Source organism: Oryctolagus cuniculus, chromosome 17 (genome assembly GCF_051225735.1).
Source record: "Oryctolagus cuniculus isolate XC-2025 breed Fujian yellow rabbit chromosome 17, ASM5122573v1, whole genome shotgun sequence".
Classification (NCBI taxonomy): domain Eukaryota; kingdom Metazoa; phylum Chordata; class Mammalia; order Lagomorpha; family Leporidae; genus Oryctolagus; species Oryctolagus cuniculus.
The window spans coordinates 63,217,053-63,235,329 of NC_142883.1; the positions used below are offsets into that span (position 1 = coordinate 63,217,053).

Consider the following 18,277-nt stretch of genomic DNA (forward strand, 5'->3'; position numbering starts at 1 on the left):
CCGGCCCCGGGGCCAGTCGGGCCCGGTGCGCGCGTCCTGGGCACGGCGCAGCCCCGCTTGTCCGTTCCGTGCCTGGGCGGGCTGGGCGCCTGCCAGGGCCTGCGCTCGCACCCGTGCCCTGAGCGCCCCGGCTCGGAGTGGGCAGGCATCCGGGCAGCAAGGCTGCGCGGGGCCGCCCAGAGCCAGCCGCGGCCACTCTTCATGGCTGCAGGCGCCCGCTGAGCCTGGGTTAGGGTCCCCTGCTCCCGGCCTGGAGCCGGCGGGAGGAAGTCCCCCCCCACGCCCCGTGTGTGTGTGCGCGCAACGGAGCCCATGGGGGCTGACACGAGTGGTTGCGCACGCCGCCCAGCTTAGCCTGAGTCCCTCAAGGAGCTTCCATGGCCTGTTCTGCCCCAGCCCAGGGAGGCTCATCCCGGATCGCTGGGCACGACGGGCGGGCCCACGCCCGCTGCACTGTTAGGGCTGAGGCTCACGGACTGGGAGACTGGGGGCTGGGAAGAGGCTCCTCACACCCCAGGTGAGCACCTGCTGCACGGGTGCCCCCACACTGCCCCGCGGAGGGAGTGCCGATACTGGTCCAGTGCCACCCCCTCCCCGGCCCTCCGGCCACGCTGTAGTGACCCCACCCCCCACTGTACCTGCCCAGCCTTCATCCTGCCTTTAATAACAAGCCTGCTGCTTCAGGGTGGGACTTTGGCTGGAACTACCGGGAAAGAGGGTTTCTCTCCCCCTGCCGGTCGGACGTTTGCGGGGAGCTGAGCCACAGAGGGGGAGCAGTGCCAAAGCATAGGGCGAGGCGGGTTCCTGGCTGACACCGTAAGCACCTGGATCCAATCAGTCATTCTCTGGATAACCAGTTTCGGCGTCCAGGGCTCAGCTGAGTCAGAGTACCCCCCCAACGCCCCTCCTTGCAGGGTCTGGAAGAAGGCTCAGTGCCTCGGTTCTGGGGACCCAACCAGCTGTGAGCTCCCTGCTTCAGACCCGGCTTGGCACAGAAGGCACAGGGGGACCAGGTGTCCTGGGGAGTCTGCGGTGGTGTCTCAGGGCCATACCCACTTCCCCATAGTACAGGGACCCGGCTTAGGCCCAGAGTCTGGCACAGAAGGGACTCAGGCTCCAGGCTATGTTCAAAGGGCCTGGGGTTGCAGGCTTCCCCATCTCAGAGGCCCACCCCTCCCCCTCCCCATGGGCAGGTCTCTATCTCAGCCTGATTGACAGGAAGCAGGCAGGGTTTCTGTTGAGCTCTCAGGAGCCGGGTGTTGCTACTTTTGACCTGCCAGGGTCGTGGTCCCAGCACGGTCCCAACCATGGACCCAACTAGCTTCTATCAGGCAAGACAGCCGGGCCTGAGCCCCACTCCTGAGCAGGGCTGGTGGCCGGCCTTGGGGACTGTGTCACGTGTGCCACTCATCCAGGCCTGAGTGACAGCCCATATGGGCACCGCCAGTTCGAGTCCCGGCTGCTCCACTTCCAATCCAGCTCCTCGCTAATAAGCCTGGGAAAGCAGTAGAAGATGGCCCAAGTGTTTGGGCCTCTGCACCTGTGTGGGAGACCCGGAGGAGGCTCCTGGCTCCTGGCTTCGGATTGGCACAGCTCTGGCAGTTGTGGCCGCCTGAAGAGTGAACCAGCGGGTGGAAGACCTTTCTCTCTCTCTCCGTCTTTCTCTGTAACTCTGCCTTTCAAATCAATAAATAATAAAAATGCAATTTAATAAAGAATTATCTAATGCAGGTGGCAGGCGTGGCTCCAGTGATGGGGCTGCTGCCACCCATGTGGGAGACCCGGGCTGGGTTCCTGGCCCCTGCTTTGGCCCCAGAAGGATCCGCTGCAGGCACTCGGGACGGGACGTTAACAGGCTGGTCGGAGCTCTCCGTCTCTCCAGTGTATACTCATTGGCAGGGAGTGGGCAAAGATCTGAACGTTTGGGGCCCCCGCGGTGATGCAGCCCCACCTCTGCCTCCAGCCCAGTTTCCTGCGAATTCTAGCCGGCAGCAGATGATGGCTCAGGTGCTTGGGTCCCTAGCCACGCCTCTGCAAAACCTGGCTGGGGCTCCTGGCTCTTGGCTCCAGCCTGGCCCAGCTCCAGCTCTTACAGGCATTGGGGGAGTGAACCAGCAGGTGGAAGATCTCTTTCTCTGTCACTCTGCCTTACAAATAAACACATTATTTTTTAAGTTTAAACTCCTGAGTTCTTGGCTCTCCCTTGTAATGATGGTCACACAACCCCACGAAGACGTTAAAAACTGCCCAGTGAGGGGCCCAGCGCTGTGGTGTAGTGGGTAAGGCTGCTGCCTGCAGTGCCACCATCCCATATAGGCGCAGGTTCTAGTCCTGGCTGCTCCACTTCTGATCCAGCTCTCTGCTGTGGCCTGGGAAAGCAGTGGAAGATGACCCAAGTCCTTGGGCCCCTGCACCTATATGGGGGACCTGGAAGAAGCTCCTGGCTCCTGATAGGTTACGGCCATCTGGGGAGTGAACCAGAGGGATGGAAGACCTCTCCTCTCTCTCTCTCTCTCTGCCTCTCCTTCTCTCCTCTCCTTTCAATACCCAGTGATACACTGCAAAGGCAGAATTGTGTGCTAGCTGCATTCTCTCTCAGTAAGTTGCTAACATAAACGGTGAGGATAGGCCTCAAGTTCAGTGCCAAGCTCAGGTTCTGTGGACCAGCCTGACGCCCAGCCAGGCTATAGGGACTCAGGAGGGCACCTCCGGCTGTTGCTGGATGCCGTGGGTGCTCCAGGCAGGGGGAGCAGCTTCCCCTTGCCAGATTGGGGTGCAAAGCGAGACAAAGGAGGACCCACAGTGCTGATCTCTGGCACACACACACCCCCCCGCAAGGGGCTGCTCAGGCAGGTGGGCAGGCTGGGGGAGGGGCGTCCCTGCGGGCGGTCAGAGCCAGCAAAGAGCTCTTACAGGAGTGTTTGCTCAATTATTTATTGTGGAGTATTTTACATGCAAGGACTCAAACAGAGAGAGAGAGAGAGAGAGAGAGAGAGAGAGAGAGATGGCTTCTGCGAGAGAGAGCCAGTTGAGAGGACGGGCGCCCCGGGGTAGCTCTGAGCCACCCTCCAGACCACCTCTGCCCCCACCGCGACACAGGACAGCGACAAGACACCAGACTGCTCCACACACGCCTCTGTTCAGTAGCCCCCCCATCCCTACCCCCGCCAACCCCCTGCTCCCGGGCAGTCCTGAGAACCCTCGCAGACCAAGTCCAAGCTCTGGGAGACAGGTGTCCCAGGACAGCGCCCAGGGAGGGTCTGGGGCTCCTCCCCGCCCCTCCCCCGCGGTGGGGGCTGGTGGCTGCAGGTTGGAAGCCTTGGTTCCTGGGCGCTGCAGAAGTGGATCCCACAGGGAGCAACCTCCAGGGGGGAGAGCACACTGGCTGCAGGCGCCCCCACCCCCCACCCCCGTGGCCAACCGAGCGGGCAGTTGAAGGGACTCGAAGCTGGGCCCCTGCTCTTCGGGGTGGGCATGGATGGGGCGTGGGGTGGGTAGGAGGAGGGCGCATGGGTGCCCTGGGTTCCCGGACCTCGGGGTGGGCAGAGGGGGGCCAGGGCTGGGAGCAAGGCACAGGCACTCACACCGAGGGTGACAGACAGACAGGACGGACAGATGGACGGCCCCCTTCCCCTCTGGCCAAAAGCCAGCAGTGAGAGAGTTTCCGGGCCTGAGGGCCTCAGCCCCGGGTGCTCTAGCCGTAGCTGCCCGCTGGCCACAGAGGGAGGGAGGGAGGCCCGTTTTGTAACATCCCGGCACACAAGGAACACAGAAAAGGTTAAACGCATCCCCAAGAAAATATTTTGACAAAATAAATATTTTAACCTATCATCAGGTGTAATTAGTGCTTAATGCGGAATGCCGGCGATAATTTAGTGTAATTAAGCACACACCGTATCTGTGATTTCTAACACTGCGGAGGGGCGGGCGGCTCGCGAGGGTCCGGCGTGCCTGCCGAGGCCACGCCCCCTCCCTCCCCAGGATGGCCGGGGCGGCCCAGGCCCTGATAGGGCGCCTCTTCCAGGCGGCCCCCCGCCCCCGGCAGGTAGGAGTGGCTGCAGACCAGGAAAGCAGGTGGGCATTCGTAGGCCAGGTCTCCTCTGTCAGTCTCTGCCCCCAGAGCGGGTGACCGGCTGGAGGGGGCGGGGGAGACTCTGGTATGGAGAACGGCTTTGCGGGGTGCGGGGCCTGCCCCCTCCCCTCCCCGCTCCAACTTCCCAAAAAGCAAGGAGGCGGCGCTCTGGCGGCAGAGGTAACCCTGGCTGGCTTTCACGCTGCCAACCCCTCTAGACCGCGCCCAGCGGCCCGGGCCTCGGAGGCCACCTGCACCCTCCTGGCCATGGGCCCTGCAGAGGCACTGGCATCCAAGCTGGTCTTGGAGCCACAGCGATGCTGAGAAAAGGGGCCAGGGCAGAGCGGGGGTGCGACGCGTGCTGGGGCCAAGGACTGGGGTGTGACTTTTCCCACTGGTTCCGCCGACGTGATGGCCCCGGGGCCAGCCACTGTTCTTCCTGGGGAGGCAGCCGTGGGGGTGGGGGTGCACTGGGGGCGTGGAGTTTTGGGCGGCAATGGGCCTCTCTCCACGGGCACTGCTCCGGCTGGTGCCCCAGCCCGGTCGGTCTCTGGGCCTCCTCACTGCTTAGCTGGCGGCGGCAGCTGGGGGATGGGGAGGGGAGATGGCACCACGGGCTGGGAACATGTGGCCATCCGTGTACTGGAAGGGACCGGGATTCTGACCCAGCGAGCTGGCCTGAGACTCGGCTGGGGGGCGGGGCAGCGCAGCCGTAGCAGTGTGGGGTGGGCGTCAGGGCGGACCAAGCTGGACAGAGCTGTGAGTCCCTCGCCCACAGCCAGGAATCACGGAGCAGGTGTCCCAGCGCCCACCTGCTCCGTCAGCCTAAGGTCAGGTCAGGAGAGGGACCACAGGGGTGCCTGGGGACATGAGAGGCAGGAGTCGGGCTGTCAGGGCTGTCTGAGGGGGGAGGCTGAGGTGCACCGCTCTCTGCTGCGGGCCTCTGGAGGTAGAGGTGGGGAGACTGCCTTGGGCCAGGCACCCCGAGAACCCACAGTGCATCCTGGGACAGGTGTGCAGGTGGGTGCGGGCGTGCAGGCATGCGGGTTGGTGTATGGGAGACAATGCAGTCGGGTGCCCCGGGGCCCCCATCCCCTGTCCCACGATGCTGCCCTCAGGTCCCTGGCTGGGGTGGGTGGGTCCCTGGCTCTCGGCAGCTGAGTGACAGAGGGAGAACCCCACAGGGCCTTCTAAAGTGCTGAGCTCACCAAGTGCCACAAGAGGACACACAGTCCAAGGAGGGAGATGGTGCCCGTGGGGGGAAGGGGAGGGGTTGGGCCCTGCCCTCCCAGACACCAGACCCAAAGACCTTTCTGGAAGGGAGGGGAGGGGGCAGCATGCCTGGGGGAGCCACAAGCTGGACGGGACAGGCACGAGGGCTTGGGGGGGTGCTGCCTGTCCCTCCAGGGTGGCCATGGGCCTAGGCGGTCTGTAGGCGAGGGGGAGGTCTCCGACCCTGCACTCAGAGAGAAGAAGACGACACAAGCTGGTCCTGACCAGGGAGGGCCTGGGAGCAAACACACTGGCGTTTCCATGGAGACACAGGTGCGCAGGCAGCGGGGCGGGGTGGGGGTGGCCACTGTCTGGGGTCCACCCGGGGAATGGCGGTGACCTGCCTGGAGGAGGCGAACGGCCCAGAGCTCACAGGGCGAAGAGGGCATCCTCTGACCGCTCCGGCTTCTTCCGGCCAGAGGGGTTTGCGGCCGGGGCGGGGGCCTCCGTGGGGGGCGAAGGGAGGTCCGGGACCTTGTCAGCAGCTTTGGCTCGTTCTTCCAGGAATTTATCGAACTCTGCAACGCAGACCAAGCCCAGGGCCCGGGGTTGGGGGCTGCCCGCCCCGCCGGCTCCAGGTGCTCGCCATCCCAGCGTGGACCCCCCTCTTTCCCTCCCAGCTCTGGTCTGCACCCTTGGGGGAGGGCAGGGCGAACAGCCGGTCAGGCTCCGGGCCCTTCCTGCCTGGGGCCAGCCTCAGGCTTCTGTCACCTGCGGGGGGGGGGGGGGCCCAGGAAGCCCAACAAGGTGCAGGTGGGTAGGGGCCCGGTAACTGGCAGACAGGCCGGCCGTGCCAGGGGAGGCTCGGGAAGACACGGAGCACCTGACCCCTCTCTAGCACGTCCCCACCCCCCACCTCCACCAAGTTCCGGAGTTGGCAGGGGCGGCCCTGGCTCTAGGAATGAGACCGGGGGAGACAGCAGGGAGAGAAAGGGGGTCCCCAGAACCAGGGAGCCGGGGGGGTCCTCAGAAGGTGCTCATGGGGTCCTACCTTCGCTCGTAACACCCTCTTCCAGGTCGTCCCCTTTCTGTGGGAGAAGCAGAGAGAGGGGGGTGTCACAGCTGGTCCTGGCCACCCCCCCTGGATGGTACCGCCCACCACAGCCCAAGCTAAACTCCCCATGGTTCCCCACTCCTGAATTTATTATTTTTTTTAGCACTCTTCTTGTTGGAGAATGAGGATTTTTGTTTTTTAAAAAAATAAAAGCAAAAAACAAACTAATTAAAAAAATAGGTTCTAGGTTTTGGAATGTTACAAGGACCAGAAAGAAAAATCCAAAAGCAGGAGGCTGGTTCTCTGGCCGGGGCCATGGCGGGGGTGGGACCACCCCATGCCCACCCTGGGCAACACTTCGCCCTGGGGAGACGCTGAGGGCCTGCTACCCAAGCACCACCCCAGGCTGTGCCGCCTGCTGCTGTCCACACCACCACTGCAGGAGGCCCATGGGAGCTGCACCAGCCTCCTCCTGCGCCCCAGTCCCGCCCTTTTGAGACCGGGTGGGTGGAGGTCGTCTCCCTACTGGGGGAGGGGAGGACGCTGGCCCCTTCTGTGACAGAAGCCATCTCAGTCTGAGGCATTGCCTTGGGAGAGAGATCACTGGGCAGTATCTTTGGGAAGCCTGGCCTTCTGGCCACGGGGCCCGGAGAAGTTGGGGGGCCCTGGCTGGAGGAGGTGGCTCTGTGGTTAAAGGCAGCGTGTGTGTGTGGGGGGGCAGGCCTCCTTTGAGGACCCTCGGAGCATCTGAGCCTCCAGGTCCAGGAGGGAATCAAGGATCTGCCCCTCCCCCCACAACCCCTCTCTCCCCCTCTCCCCTCTCTCTCTCTTTCTCTCTTGATGGAGGCAGGGGTTCTCCTGAATGAAAAGTCTCCGATGTGGGCAAGAGGGCAGTGGAAACAAGTCACCCGTGTAGATATTTCATCATTGAAAAGCCGAAATGAAAAACCAAAACAAGAAATACGAAACACAAAAATACTCCCCTACCCCCCCCAAAAAAAAACCCACCCAAGCGCGTGCACACACACACACACACAGACACACATCAGACTGCGAAGTGAGTCTGAGGGAGGTTGTACCCATGGGGGCTGGCGCTGTCACAGCACCTCCGGCCCCCGGAGTCCCGGGTGGGGAGGCAGGTGCACGCGCATGCGCAGTGAGCTGCTGGCGCCTGTGCGCGGTCCTGCCTGCCCCCGGGGGTCTCTCTCTTTCACCCGCTCCCATTCCCCTGCCGAATTCCCCACCCGCCTTCCGAGGCCTGTCCTCAGAGAAGCCTCGGCCTGCCACGCCCGCACCGGAAATAAAAAAGTCTCGCGTCTCACCAGGTCGGTCCTGAGCCACACCTCAATGTCGTCCATGACCGAGGGCTGTGCCACGGGGATCTATGAAGGCGGCAAGCAGCAGTGGGGGGCATGGGGGGCCAGGCAGCCCCACACAGCCAGGCGAAGAGAAGACAGAACACCAGAACAAAGTAAATCGTCAAAGCAACCCCCAAATCAAACCAGAACGTACACGGAGCAAAATAAATAAATAAATCAATAAATAAACTCAAAAAACAAACAAACAAAAAAACAACACAAACCAATAACACGACCACAAGTGGCACGGCAGCTCGGGGCATTGCACATGGAATGGCAGGTGAGGAAGCGGGGAGGAGGCCGCGGCGGGTTATGGGAAGGGAGGCGGCAGGACGGGTTCTTGCCATGGACAACTTTTTGACTACGGCTGGCGGAGTCTCCGCAGAGGGCGCTGGAGCCGGGGCCCATCAGCTGTGGCAGCCAGAGGCGTCCCACTGCCTCCTGTGCAGCCAGCCCACAGGGTGTCGGCCAGAGCCCACAGGGGACCCCTGGTGTCCCCGGGGTGGGGGGTGGCAGCCTGCCGGAGAGCAGGGAGCCAGGTGCAGGGGCTGGGAAGGGGAAGGCAGTGCAATCTGTTTGTTCAGCTGAAAATGCTTCCGAGAGGGCACAAGGACAGCCTGTGGGCAGCAGCTGCCAAGCCCGGGTGTGGTCCCTGTTGACAGGGGCGGGTGCATTTCAGCACCAGGCCTCTGATGGCAAGAGGGACCATCCTGGGGCTTTCGTCTCCTCTGAGCCTCCTTGGCGGGAGGGGGGGGGCAGCTTCTTTCCGGAGTTCAGCCGAGGAGCGGAGGGGGTGGGCAGAGGCTGGGGGCGCTGGGGAGGCCCCTTGGGGCTCCTGAGTAGGCTGGGATGGGTGGGCTTCGTGGGCGCCGTCCCCACACCTTAGGCCACCTGTGCCAAGGGCCGCGGAGGCCGAGTCTGAGAAACATTAAAACTACGCTGCTGTCAAGATGGCCAAAAAGTGACTGTGCACCTGCTCCCAGGAGCCCTGTTAACGGAGCGCTGGCTCCCAGCCCCCAGAAGGAGGTGACAGCACCTAAGCAGGCTCACCTGCCTCCTGGCCTGAGTCTGAGAGGCATTCGCAAGCCTATTATTTCTAGAAGGGGGGAAAAAAAGCGCTGTGTTTAGAGTTGGCGTTAGTCCCATGTCAGGATCTAGGGTAAGAATAAAGTTCCAGGGAGAAGATTGCATCAGCGGCGTTTACCAAGCCCAAAAAAACAACATGACCTGACAGAGGGAGAGAATTCACACCAGCAGCCCTGGCCCCTGCTGCCCACGGCGGGACAGGGCTGGGGCTCGTGGGCGGAGGGCCCGGAGCCAGCGTGACAGCAGCAGCGGCGGCTCTGGGGGCTGGGCTGTCTTCCTCCCTGGGCTCCCAGGGAAAAGGCAGTCACGGGCCAGAGGAGGAGGGCTCGTGCTGCCGTTTTAAAGGATGCCCGAGCTTATCACCCTGGCTTGCATCCTTGGGGACACGGAGCATGGGTGGGGTGGGGGTGCGGGGGTGGGGGTTACTCATGCGGGGCTGGGAGGGGCTCATGCGCTGTTTTTCTCGCTGGACACGTGCCCGGGCATGGGAGGTGCCAGCTCTCACGGTTTCCATGTCTGTGAGTCGGCAAGCCTGGCTCTGGGAGGACGGTGCCCAGGCCAAGTCCCCTGTGGGGAAGTCAGCTACTTCTCCAGAGAGAAAACAGGGCCCATGTTGTGGTCATCACACACACGCACACACATGCGCACAGTCACTCACACTCACACTCACACACACACGGACCCTTTTGCTACCTGTCCAGCTTTGGTCTCTCTGGAAGGCACTTGTGCGCTGGGTGGCAACAGCTTGGGTTAAAAAAAATGCCACAAAAGGGCTCACAGGCCTTAAACCTGCAGCTTTGGCTCAGATCTTTGTGTTTCTGTTTAGAGATCACCCCCCGCCCCAACCCTGCCCCTTGCCCAGGCCTGCGACTCTGGGAACACTTTTCCTCGCTCTCCCAGATTTTTCCAAATAAGCAAGATGTTTAGGAACAGCTCCCTCCAGCCCACGCCCCGGGGAGCCAGTGGAGTCTGGGAGCGGCCCAGCGGGGCCAGTGGCTTCTCTCTTCTTCCCTGGGTTGCTGCCTGAGCCCCTCTCTGGGTGGAGAGGCAGGGGCAGGGGACAGGACTTGGGCAAACGTTGGTCCCTGTGTCCCCGTCCGTGAGATAGAGTGATTGCAGAGCCCACTGTCAAAGCCCTCGCGGCTCGGGATCGCTTCACGCCCAGGCTGGAGCTTCTGCTTCCTCGTTCAGACACCCATTGTGGGCAGAAATGACCGGAACTGACCCCTCCTGATGAACTGACAGCCCTTGGCGTCCGGGCATGAACTGCCGTGGAGCCGGAGCATGCTGGGTAACAAACAGTTAAGCTTATCCCATCTGAGGAGGAGGTGGGTTTCCTGGCCACGGGACAGCAAATCCCGAGCTATAAGGGCTGGGGAACTCTCTCAGCAGGTACAGAGCCCTCCAGTAACATGGCGGCCGGCCTGCATCCGCAGACTACACAGGAACAGGAACAGCAGAGACAGGACGGAGGAAGAGGGCTCCAGCTGGGGAAGTGGGTGCCGCGCTGGGACGAGGGGGCCTGCTCTCTGCCTCGACGCATGGGGGGCAGCCTTCATCAGACCAGAGGCTGGTCTGGCAGGTCCCTGGGGAGGCTGCTGGCTCCGATGGGCCCAGGAGACTTAGCATCGCCCCTCCTGGGTAAAGGATGCAAAGAGGAAACAGGTGGAGGAGGGAGACCGGAAGGGAGAAGAGATGCGAAGAGAGAAAAAGAACAGAGGCTAGCACTGGACGGTCCTTCCAGGGGGAGCAAGGGCCCATCAGCCCAGCCACACTCACGCGCAGAGTGGAAAGAGGTGGGGCCTCGGATCTGGGCGAGACTGTCTCAGATCTGGGCGGGGCTGTTTCAGATCTGGGCGGGGCCATCTTGGATCTGGGCGGGACTGTCTTGGATCTGGGCGGGGCCGTCTCGGATCTGGGCGGGGCCATCTCAGATCTGGGTGGGGCCTGCTACCCCAGCCTTGGTTGGCTGTGTCTGGAGGTGTCTCAGGGCCTTGGGGGTCTCCAGGTGTTCAGCAGGGACCTCCCCTGGGGAGTGCAGCTGCCTGATTTTCAAGGCAACAGGAGGGATTTCTGTAGCTCAGGCGGGCTGCTTTGCTGTTTCTAGACGCCTCACCTCGGGTGCAGGAAGAGTCTGGAAGCTTTAGGTGTCGCTCAATAGTACAAAAAGTTTCCAAGTAAAGAATCTGTACTTGGCAAGGTTAGAAAGACTCCAGGTTTCTACGCTATGGGAAATAAGGCAAAGCGATGGACAGACGCTGTTAGTTGGGTTTGTTTCTGGGAAGTTAGGGACTGGGGTTCTACGTGGGGACAGGCAGTGGGCGGGGAGCAGCCTGTGTGGGCAGAGGCAGGTGCCACCGCCAGCTGCCAAGGCCACACTCAGGGCGGTTGGCGTGGGCAGTATTTTTTTTTTTTTTTTTGCAGGATTGGTAGGCACGAGGGCACGCGGCCTGGATCTCACACAAGTGGGCCGCAGCCCAGTGGGCCCCGGAGCGTCAAACGAGGGAGCAGGCTGGAGGAAGAAGCTCCTCTCACCCAGAGCCGGCCTGCTGCGGCCACTGTGCACAGGCCCTGGGCCAGGCTCACTGTGGCGGGTAGCTGCACGGGTCCTGTGTGGCCCGAGTCCTTGCTCAGGTAGGTGGCCCACCTGGACACTCTGTCCATGCGCCAGGCTCGGGACCAAGCCAAACCCAAGAGGCAGGAGAGATCTTGCCAGGGCTCTGGGCCACACAGGAAGGACCTGCACAGATGCTGCTGTCCCGTCCGGTTTCGTGTCTCTCTTCTGTTCCTGCTGTGTTTGTTTCAGAAGGCTCGAGACCTTCTGGGGGGCGTCTTAGTGGATGCAAATCTCTAAATCAGAAGAATCCACCAACCCTGAGAGCACCGAGTTCCGAGGTGCTGGCCTAGAGGGGCGTCTCCTGCTGATCAGACACTTGGACTTGAACCCTCCCAGGCCAACGCCAGAGGAACTCGCGCTCATCCTGGAAAAAAACCAATACTGCCCAGGGCTGCAGAGCGAGGCATGCGGGGCACAAGGCCCCGCCCTTCGTTCCTGCTTTTGTCCCAGGCTCTGAGGAGCCAGGGCACCGATCCCAGCAGGACAATCCGCGCAGGTGTCTCGGGGCTGGAGTCTGTGGCTCCAGGAGATTACACAAGGCAGGAGGGGAATCTGGCACCGAGCGGGCCTGGTCCTGTCTGACCACAGGGCTGGAGCAGGTGGCGAGGGGAAAGCACAGCTGTGACGCGGGCAGGTGAGGGGCGGGGCGCTCCTCACCATTCCTTGGGTCAGGAGCCAGCTGTCTATGGGCTCCAAGGCGGGGTCCCCACCTTCCCCTGTCTGCTGGGCCGAGGACAGAAAAGTCACAGCAAGACCCAGGATAGAGAAGTCGGTAAAGTCACTTTTCAGATGCGATGGTGTGTCACGCAAGGAAATGTGACCCAAGGCTCCCCCCACCACAGCCCCCAGCTCTGCCCCGCCCCCCCCCCCCAACTGTCTATTTAGCAACCAAGAGTTCCTACGGGGTTACCCGCAGGAGGTGTGGCTACACAATCCCGCCCCGTCTTCCCTGTGTGTGGTCTCAGTTCTCCTGTGGCCCAGTTTCTACTTCTGGGTTAGCGCGGCGGTGTGGGACCAGGCACCCCAGGCTGTAGCCGGTGCCACCACGCTTCTCAGCCAGTGAACAGAAGACTGCTCAAGTCATCGGGACCTTTGACATGAGCGAGCCAGTCCGGGCCACGCATCCAAAGGGTGAAAGGTGACCAGTCATCCCACGTCTCCTGGACTTGGCCCCAGGCCTGGGTACTGATAACTACAGTGCTGTGGCAAGCCGCAGGCTGGTACGGACAGGGCAGGTCCCTGGGGGCCAGAGTGGGGAGCAGGCGAGGCTGGCCCCCGGGGTCAGGGATGGGACTGTTCCCAAGCCAGGCCAGGGTCACAGGTCCCTAGCCTGCCTCTCTGACACCCGCATGCATTAGGCAGTGTGGGGGGACACTCGAGATTTTGGGTGTGTGGTGCTTAGAACCCAAGGCAAGCACAGGCTCTTCTACGCCCCCTGGTGGCCAGTGCAGAAGAGGCTGCCTGGGGCCGGTGGCGAGGAGCTGCACCCACTGCTGCCTCTGCCTGAGCCAGTTTGGACAGCTGGGGGCAGGTGGCAGAGAACTAACCCCGGGGAAGCAAAGATCCCTCTGCAGACCCCTGAGCAGTGGACGGACGCCGGGACAGGAGCTGCAGCTGTCTCATGAGTGCCCCCTCCCTGGCTCTGAGTCGGACGCAAAGGAGAAAACTCCCAGACAAGAAGTCTCTGTTTTCCGGGGAACTGGACTCTTGGGGGCGCCCTCCACAGCCGCCCTCCTCTCCCAAGGCCTCCTCGGTGGCTTTGCTCCTTCCAGACCTCCTCCCAGCCACCTCCTTCCCCCCGCCCCCCACTGTGCCAGCCCCCTGAACGGGATCTGAGCCTCCCCTGCGTTCCACTGGGGTTGGCACGGCTGGGCCTGGCAGCACCAATGGTTAGCAGACCTCGGCCAGCCTCTGCCGTCCTAAGGAGGGGGCGGCGTTCCTAGGATGGGATTCCCTGCCACCTGCTGTCTGGGTGCCCCTCAGCCTGCCTCCTCCCTCTTGGGCTGAAGACCCCTGGGTGGCATCCAGGTGCTCCCCCCAGGGTCACTGCCCAGAGGGTCCTTGCCCTCTGTGCAAGCCGGCTTTGCCAAACTTCCCAGCCAGCTTTTACCAAACTGCCCGACTTTCCCTCTCGAAGGTTCCAGGCAGGAAATGGGGTTAGAAGACGTACCACCTCGGAGGTCTGTTTCCGGTGATCAAGCGCAGTGGCGAGGCCACTGGTGGCCTGGGCATCCTCGTACGTGACCCTGGGGAAGAGGCGGCAGGAGCAGTGAGGTCTCCCCAGGGGTCAGGGGAGATCAGGGCGGTGGCCTGGGTCTCGCTCTGTCTCAGGGCCCCTCCCTCAGAGGTCACTGGAAAAAGCACCTTCCGTGACCTCGGCCCTGGGCAGAGGCTAAGGGCTGCATTGTCTTCTCGCCGCTGGAACCAGTACACCAAGGTCAAGCATGCGCTCAGCCACTGATCCTTCCCCGCCCCCAGGTCCTGTGAAAGGCGTGTGCCTCCAAGTCCCTCTCCTGAGCGTCAATGCTGGGAATGTCAGCAGCCCATGTGGCCGCCGGTTCGAGACCTGGCTGCTCCACTTCCGATCCAGCTCCCTGCTAAAGCGCTTGGGAAAAAAGCAGTGGAGGAAGGCCCAAGTGCTTGGGCCCCTGCCACCCACATGGGAGAGCTGGACGAGAAGCTTCAGGCATCTCTGGAGCTCATGACAGGGTGCCAGGTGCCCTGAGGCTCCCCGGAGGAGGGCAGAGCAGCCTCTGAGGGGTGCTCCCGGGCCCCTGAGCCCATCAGCTGGACCTGTGAGGCTGTGGATGGGGGCGTGGTGCCTCGGCGTGCTCCTGCATGGAGCCGGATGCCCCCAGATGCCGTGTGTGTGTTCGGTTCCCCCGCCCCCCCCCCACCCCCATGCAGGGGGCTGCCTATTTTGGAACCGACGCCTCCATTCCCATATGGCGCATTCTTCTCGGAGCTGCTGCCACGGAAGCCTGTTCCTCCCCTGCACGGCTGCCCCTTCTACTCCCAGCTCTCTGCGCATGGGCAGGGCAAACCCCAAGGGCTAGGGGTGGCGGCTGGCGCTCATTCCATGGCTGTGGGTCACGCTAAGTTCCCAGCAAGCAGCAACTCGCAAGTAAAGGCCTCTGTGTGCTGGCCTGGGCCCACCCCCCCACCCCTCACCCCTGTTCCGAGAGGGCCCTGGGAGGGGCTCACATACGTCTTGCGCTGCTCGGCCAAGGAGTTCCCTCTGGTCTGGGCGAACATGTCGAAGCCGTCCCGAGGACTGCACTGCTGTAGGGAGCTGAGGGTGCCGCTGACGCTCTCAGTCCCCAAGTCTGTGGCAGCGGAATGGATGACACGCACGTGAGAACACAGCGTCAGGCCCCGTCCCGCAGCATTCCCGGGCGCCACGTGCAGGCACGGCCACTGCCGCCCCCTCCCCACAAGCTGCTCAAAGTGTCAGGAGTGACAGGGGCCCTGCTGGTGTGAGAAGGTGGGGACCGAGGGCCAGGGCAGCGGCGATTTCCCATCATGCCCCTTTCTCCGTGTGTCCCTCGTTAACGCACTCACAGTATCTAAGGACTAGGGTCATGTACGCATCCTGTCACTGTTTCTTAGGCACCCACAATGTCCAGTTCCGATCTAGCTCCTGGGGTGGGGGGAAGGCAGCTTGAATCTGCAGGAGGAGGGGCAGGGGCAAGATCAAAGGTATGGGCCTGGGGGGCCAGAGAAGGGGCCGGGCCTCGTGGAGAGAGGCGGCAGGCGGGAAGTGGCTGGGATGGCAGACGCATGAGTGCATGGGAACACCGGGCAGCGCTGAACAGAGGGGCAGTGGCTCCAATTTGAATTTCAGATATTAAATCTGGCGGCATATGCGGGCTGATCGGTAGAATCTTGGTGCTGATGGAGAGAGAGTGGGTACAGCTAGGGTGACAGCAACCGGCAGGCCACCGACAAAAGCTTAATTCGCTGAAATGAAGGTAGAAACGGATTAGGGGGAGAAAACGGGGGTGGGGGGGAAGGACCAGCACATGGGAGGGAAGAGTTCCGAGGGCCCAGCTCGCTAAGGCCGTCAACATCAGCACTGTTACTCGTCATGAATAGGTGCCACCCGGTGTGACGCAGGCAGGGACAGCCTTTGGGACCCAGTGGACCATGGGAAAGGGGTGACTTCCTTCTGTGGGTCAGACCCCGAACGCCTTAGGTGGCCGGGACAGGATGAGGAAGGCACACCCCCGCAGGCACGGTCTGTCCATCTGGGATCTGATGTGGCTGGAGCATCCTTCTCAAACCTAGCCCTCGGCCCAGGGAACACGCCAAAGCAGAGGGCTTCAGCCACGTGGACTGTCCTAGCTAGAACACAGCCGGCTATGCTGTTCTTCTAGAAGCCAACAAATTCTGGTTCCTTGGAACTTGCCCCCCCGCCCCCCGCCTGTTTGCCAACACAGGCTGACACTTCAAGTGCAAGGGCCAGAGTTATGCACTCAGACAGGTGCAACCGGCCAGGCCCCAGGAGCACACTGATGCTTTCTCTGTCTTCCCTCACCCCGCCACCGCCAACTCACCCAGGCCTGCAAGCTGGGAGGAGAGGGACGCCGGGGGCGCCGTGTTGCCCACCATTGGGCTCACCACGGCTGGAGACCCGGGGCCCAGGTCTATTAGGTTGTCTTCAGTCACCTCGTTGAGCACCTGCGAGAACGTGACACGGGCGTGTGAGCACGTGCAGGGTGAGACGCCGGCAGGGGAGGAGAGGTGGGAGCGCTGTGAGTGACGGGTGTGTGCGTGTGTGACCCCACCAGTACCTGTCCTGAGAACCACAGGTGTCAGCTCCCCTCAGGGTGCCCAAGGCACTTTCCCGATCATAGTTTACCCCGCAGTTATGAAAAGATTTTAACCCTAGCTAGAAAAAGGCAGGGCGAGACCAAACTGGGGCAGCTGCTCCCCTCCCCCACGCCCACCCCCATGATGGGAGGGGCTCCTGGAACTATACTTACTCCGTTACTGGCATTTTGAGCTGACCGGCCCGACCTGTACCGCTCGAACCTAGCGGGGGAGAGAAGGCAGAAGTAAGAAGAGATGCACCTGCCATGGCGCCGTGGCGCTCACAGCCTGAGGAGGACCTCAACCTCAGTCCCATTTGGGAGGATGTAGATCCACACGTAAACCGTGCGGCGCCTTTGTCTGCATGCCTGGGGCTCCCCCGCTGGGCGGACCAGCCTGCCTCTGTCTCCCATGGGACCTGAATTGGTATCAGGGTTGGGGGGAGCTGGCCAGCACACAGCAGAATGGTCAGCCGATGTACAAGAAGGAGTGCCAAGCTTGTGCTGGGGGATAATGGGTGGGGCGGGTGCTCAGCCCAGGACACCACCCGGACTGCACGTGGGACAGACAGCCTGGAGGTGGCAAGTCAGCAGGTGCACAGAGGTGGGAGAGGATGGGTCCACCCACCCCGGATCTTAAAGCCCTCCAGTGCCGCCGGTAAGGGGAGCCTGAGAAAGTGGCTTCCGTGGGGTGTGTGGCTCCACACCGACCTCCTAGTTGCTGGGGATGAGGGTGTCCCAGCAGGGACAATCTGGCTAGGTGGTGTGTGCACTGAGGTTTGATGATGTCTGTCTATCTCTTGCTCTCTCTGTTTGCGCTCCAGGAGCAGGACGGGAACATTAACACGTCTGAAACATTTTAAGTCCCAGGGTGCCTTTCCCACCCTGTCTTGGAGGAACTGACCCGGGGTGGGGGGGCAGCTCAGGGCTGCTGGCCCCAGCCGTGCTTCTGGGCTCTTTGTAACGCTGAGATTCATGGATTCTTGCGTAAAAATGCCCCGTTAGCTCCTGCTAAGCTGCTCCAGCAATAGCTGGAAAATTGAAACCCAAGCCCAGGGAGCACTCAGCTTAGCTGCTAAGATGCCTGCGTCCCACTCCAGAGTGCCTGGGTTCGAGTCCCACCTCCGGCTCCTGACTCCAGCTAATGTAGAGCCGGGAAGGCGGCAGTGTTGGCTCAAGCCAGCTGGGCTCCCGCCACTCACGTGAACGGAATTTCCCGCTCCTGGTGCTACCCAGGCCCCCCGCTCAGCCTTGGTCACTGTGGGCCTATGGGGACTAAACCAGCAGACAGGAGCTGTGTCTGTCTGGGTCTATTTGTCTGTCTCTCTATGTCAAAAAAAAAAAAAAAAAAAATCCCCAAACGTAAGTCCATTCACTCGGGGGAAGTGGAGCCACAGGGTGATACGAGGCGGCCGCAGGCTGGCGTGGAGGCCCTCCGATCTGCTCCTGTTCACCCACTGACATGGGGTGGGCAGAGGTGACCTTCCCCAGCAGATGGGCAGGGGACCGCCAGTCCCTCCCACCACAGCTGCTTGTGACAGCCACAACAAAAATCAGCCCGAGCCCACAAAGGTAAGTGTGTGTCCTTGTGACCCTCCCTGGTGCCAGGCCCTTGTCCCCAGGGACTAGTCCACACGCTGAGTGAGTGGGGCGCTGGCTGGTGAGTACAGAGGTGGTGAGGACTTCTGGGATCCCCTAGTTCAGCGGGGAAGGCTGGCCTGGTCGAGGGCCTTTTCGGCCTTGACACTGGGTCATTCAGGACAGTCCAAGGTACAGCCATCAGGGTGATGGGTGGGGGCTGTGCCTGCTGTTAAACTTCCTGTTCAACTAACCAGGAGGTCTCGGGCAGGGTGGATTTGGGGACATAGCAGGTTAGGTAGCTCCCTTATGGGAGCCTTAATGGAGTCCTGGCTACTCTACTTTTTTTTTTTTTTTTTTTGACAGGCAGAGTGAACAGTGAGAGAGAGAGACAGAGAGAAAGGTTTTCCTTTTGCCGTTGGTTCACCCTCCAATGGCTGCCGCGGCCGGAGCGCTGCGGCTGGCACACCGCGCTGATCCGATGGCAGG

The 18,277-nt window shown here is 62.0% G+C and overlaps 1 protein-coding gene and 1 long non-coding RNA gene across 5 annotated transcripts in view; one reads left to right on the top strand and one right to left on the bottom strand.

The window, feature by feature from the left end:
* Positions 1-2,920: 2,920 nt before the first annotated feature.
* TOM1L2 (target of myb1 like 2 membrane trafficking protein) overlaps positions 2,921-18,277 on the bottom strand; it is a 122,860-nt gene continuing 107,503 nt past the window's right edge. Inside the window, exons 9-16 of one of the 4 annotated variants that reach the window (XM_070061568.2) lie at positions 16,385-16,433; positions 15,956-16,079; positions 14,608-14,725; positions 13,570-13,645; positions 12,057-12,122; positions 7,661-7,720; positions 6,336-6,372; positions 2,921-5,862 (exon numbers count right to left, since the gene is read on the bottom strand). In XM_070061568.2, coding sequence (XP_069917669.2) covers positions 5,714-5,862; positions 6,336-6,372; positions 7,661-7,720; positions 12,057-12,122; positions 13,570-13,645; positions 14,608-14,725; positions 15,956-16,079; positions 16,385-16,433 — 679 coding nt within the window. In that variant the 3' untranslated portion in view covers positions 2,921-5,713. The remainder of the gene's footprint in view (positions 5,863-6,335; positions 6,373-7,660; positions 7,721-12,056; positions 12,123-13,569; positions 13,646-14,607; positions 14,726-15,955; positions 16,080-16,384; positions 16,434-18,277) is intronic. The other 3 variants (XM_051829030.3, XM_070061569.2, XM_070061570.2) reach the window with 3 other exon arrangements.
* Positions 5,480-7,654, top strand: LOC149121288 (uncharacterized). The gene is made up of 3 exons (XR_016223676.1): positions 5,480-5,617; positions 5,849-5,922; positions 6,361-7,654. It is a non-coding gene; the product is annotated as an uncharacterized LOC149121288 (long non-coding RNA).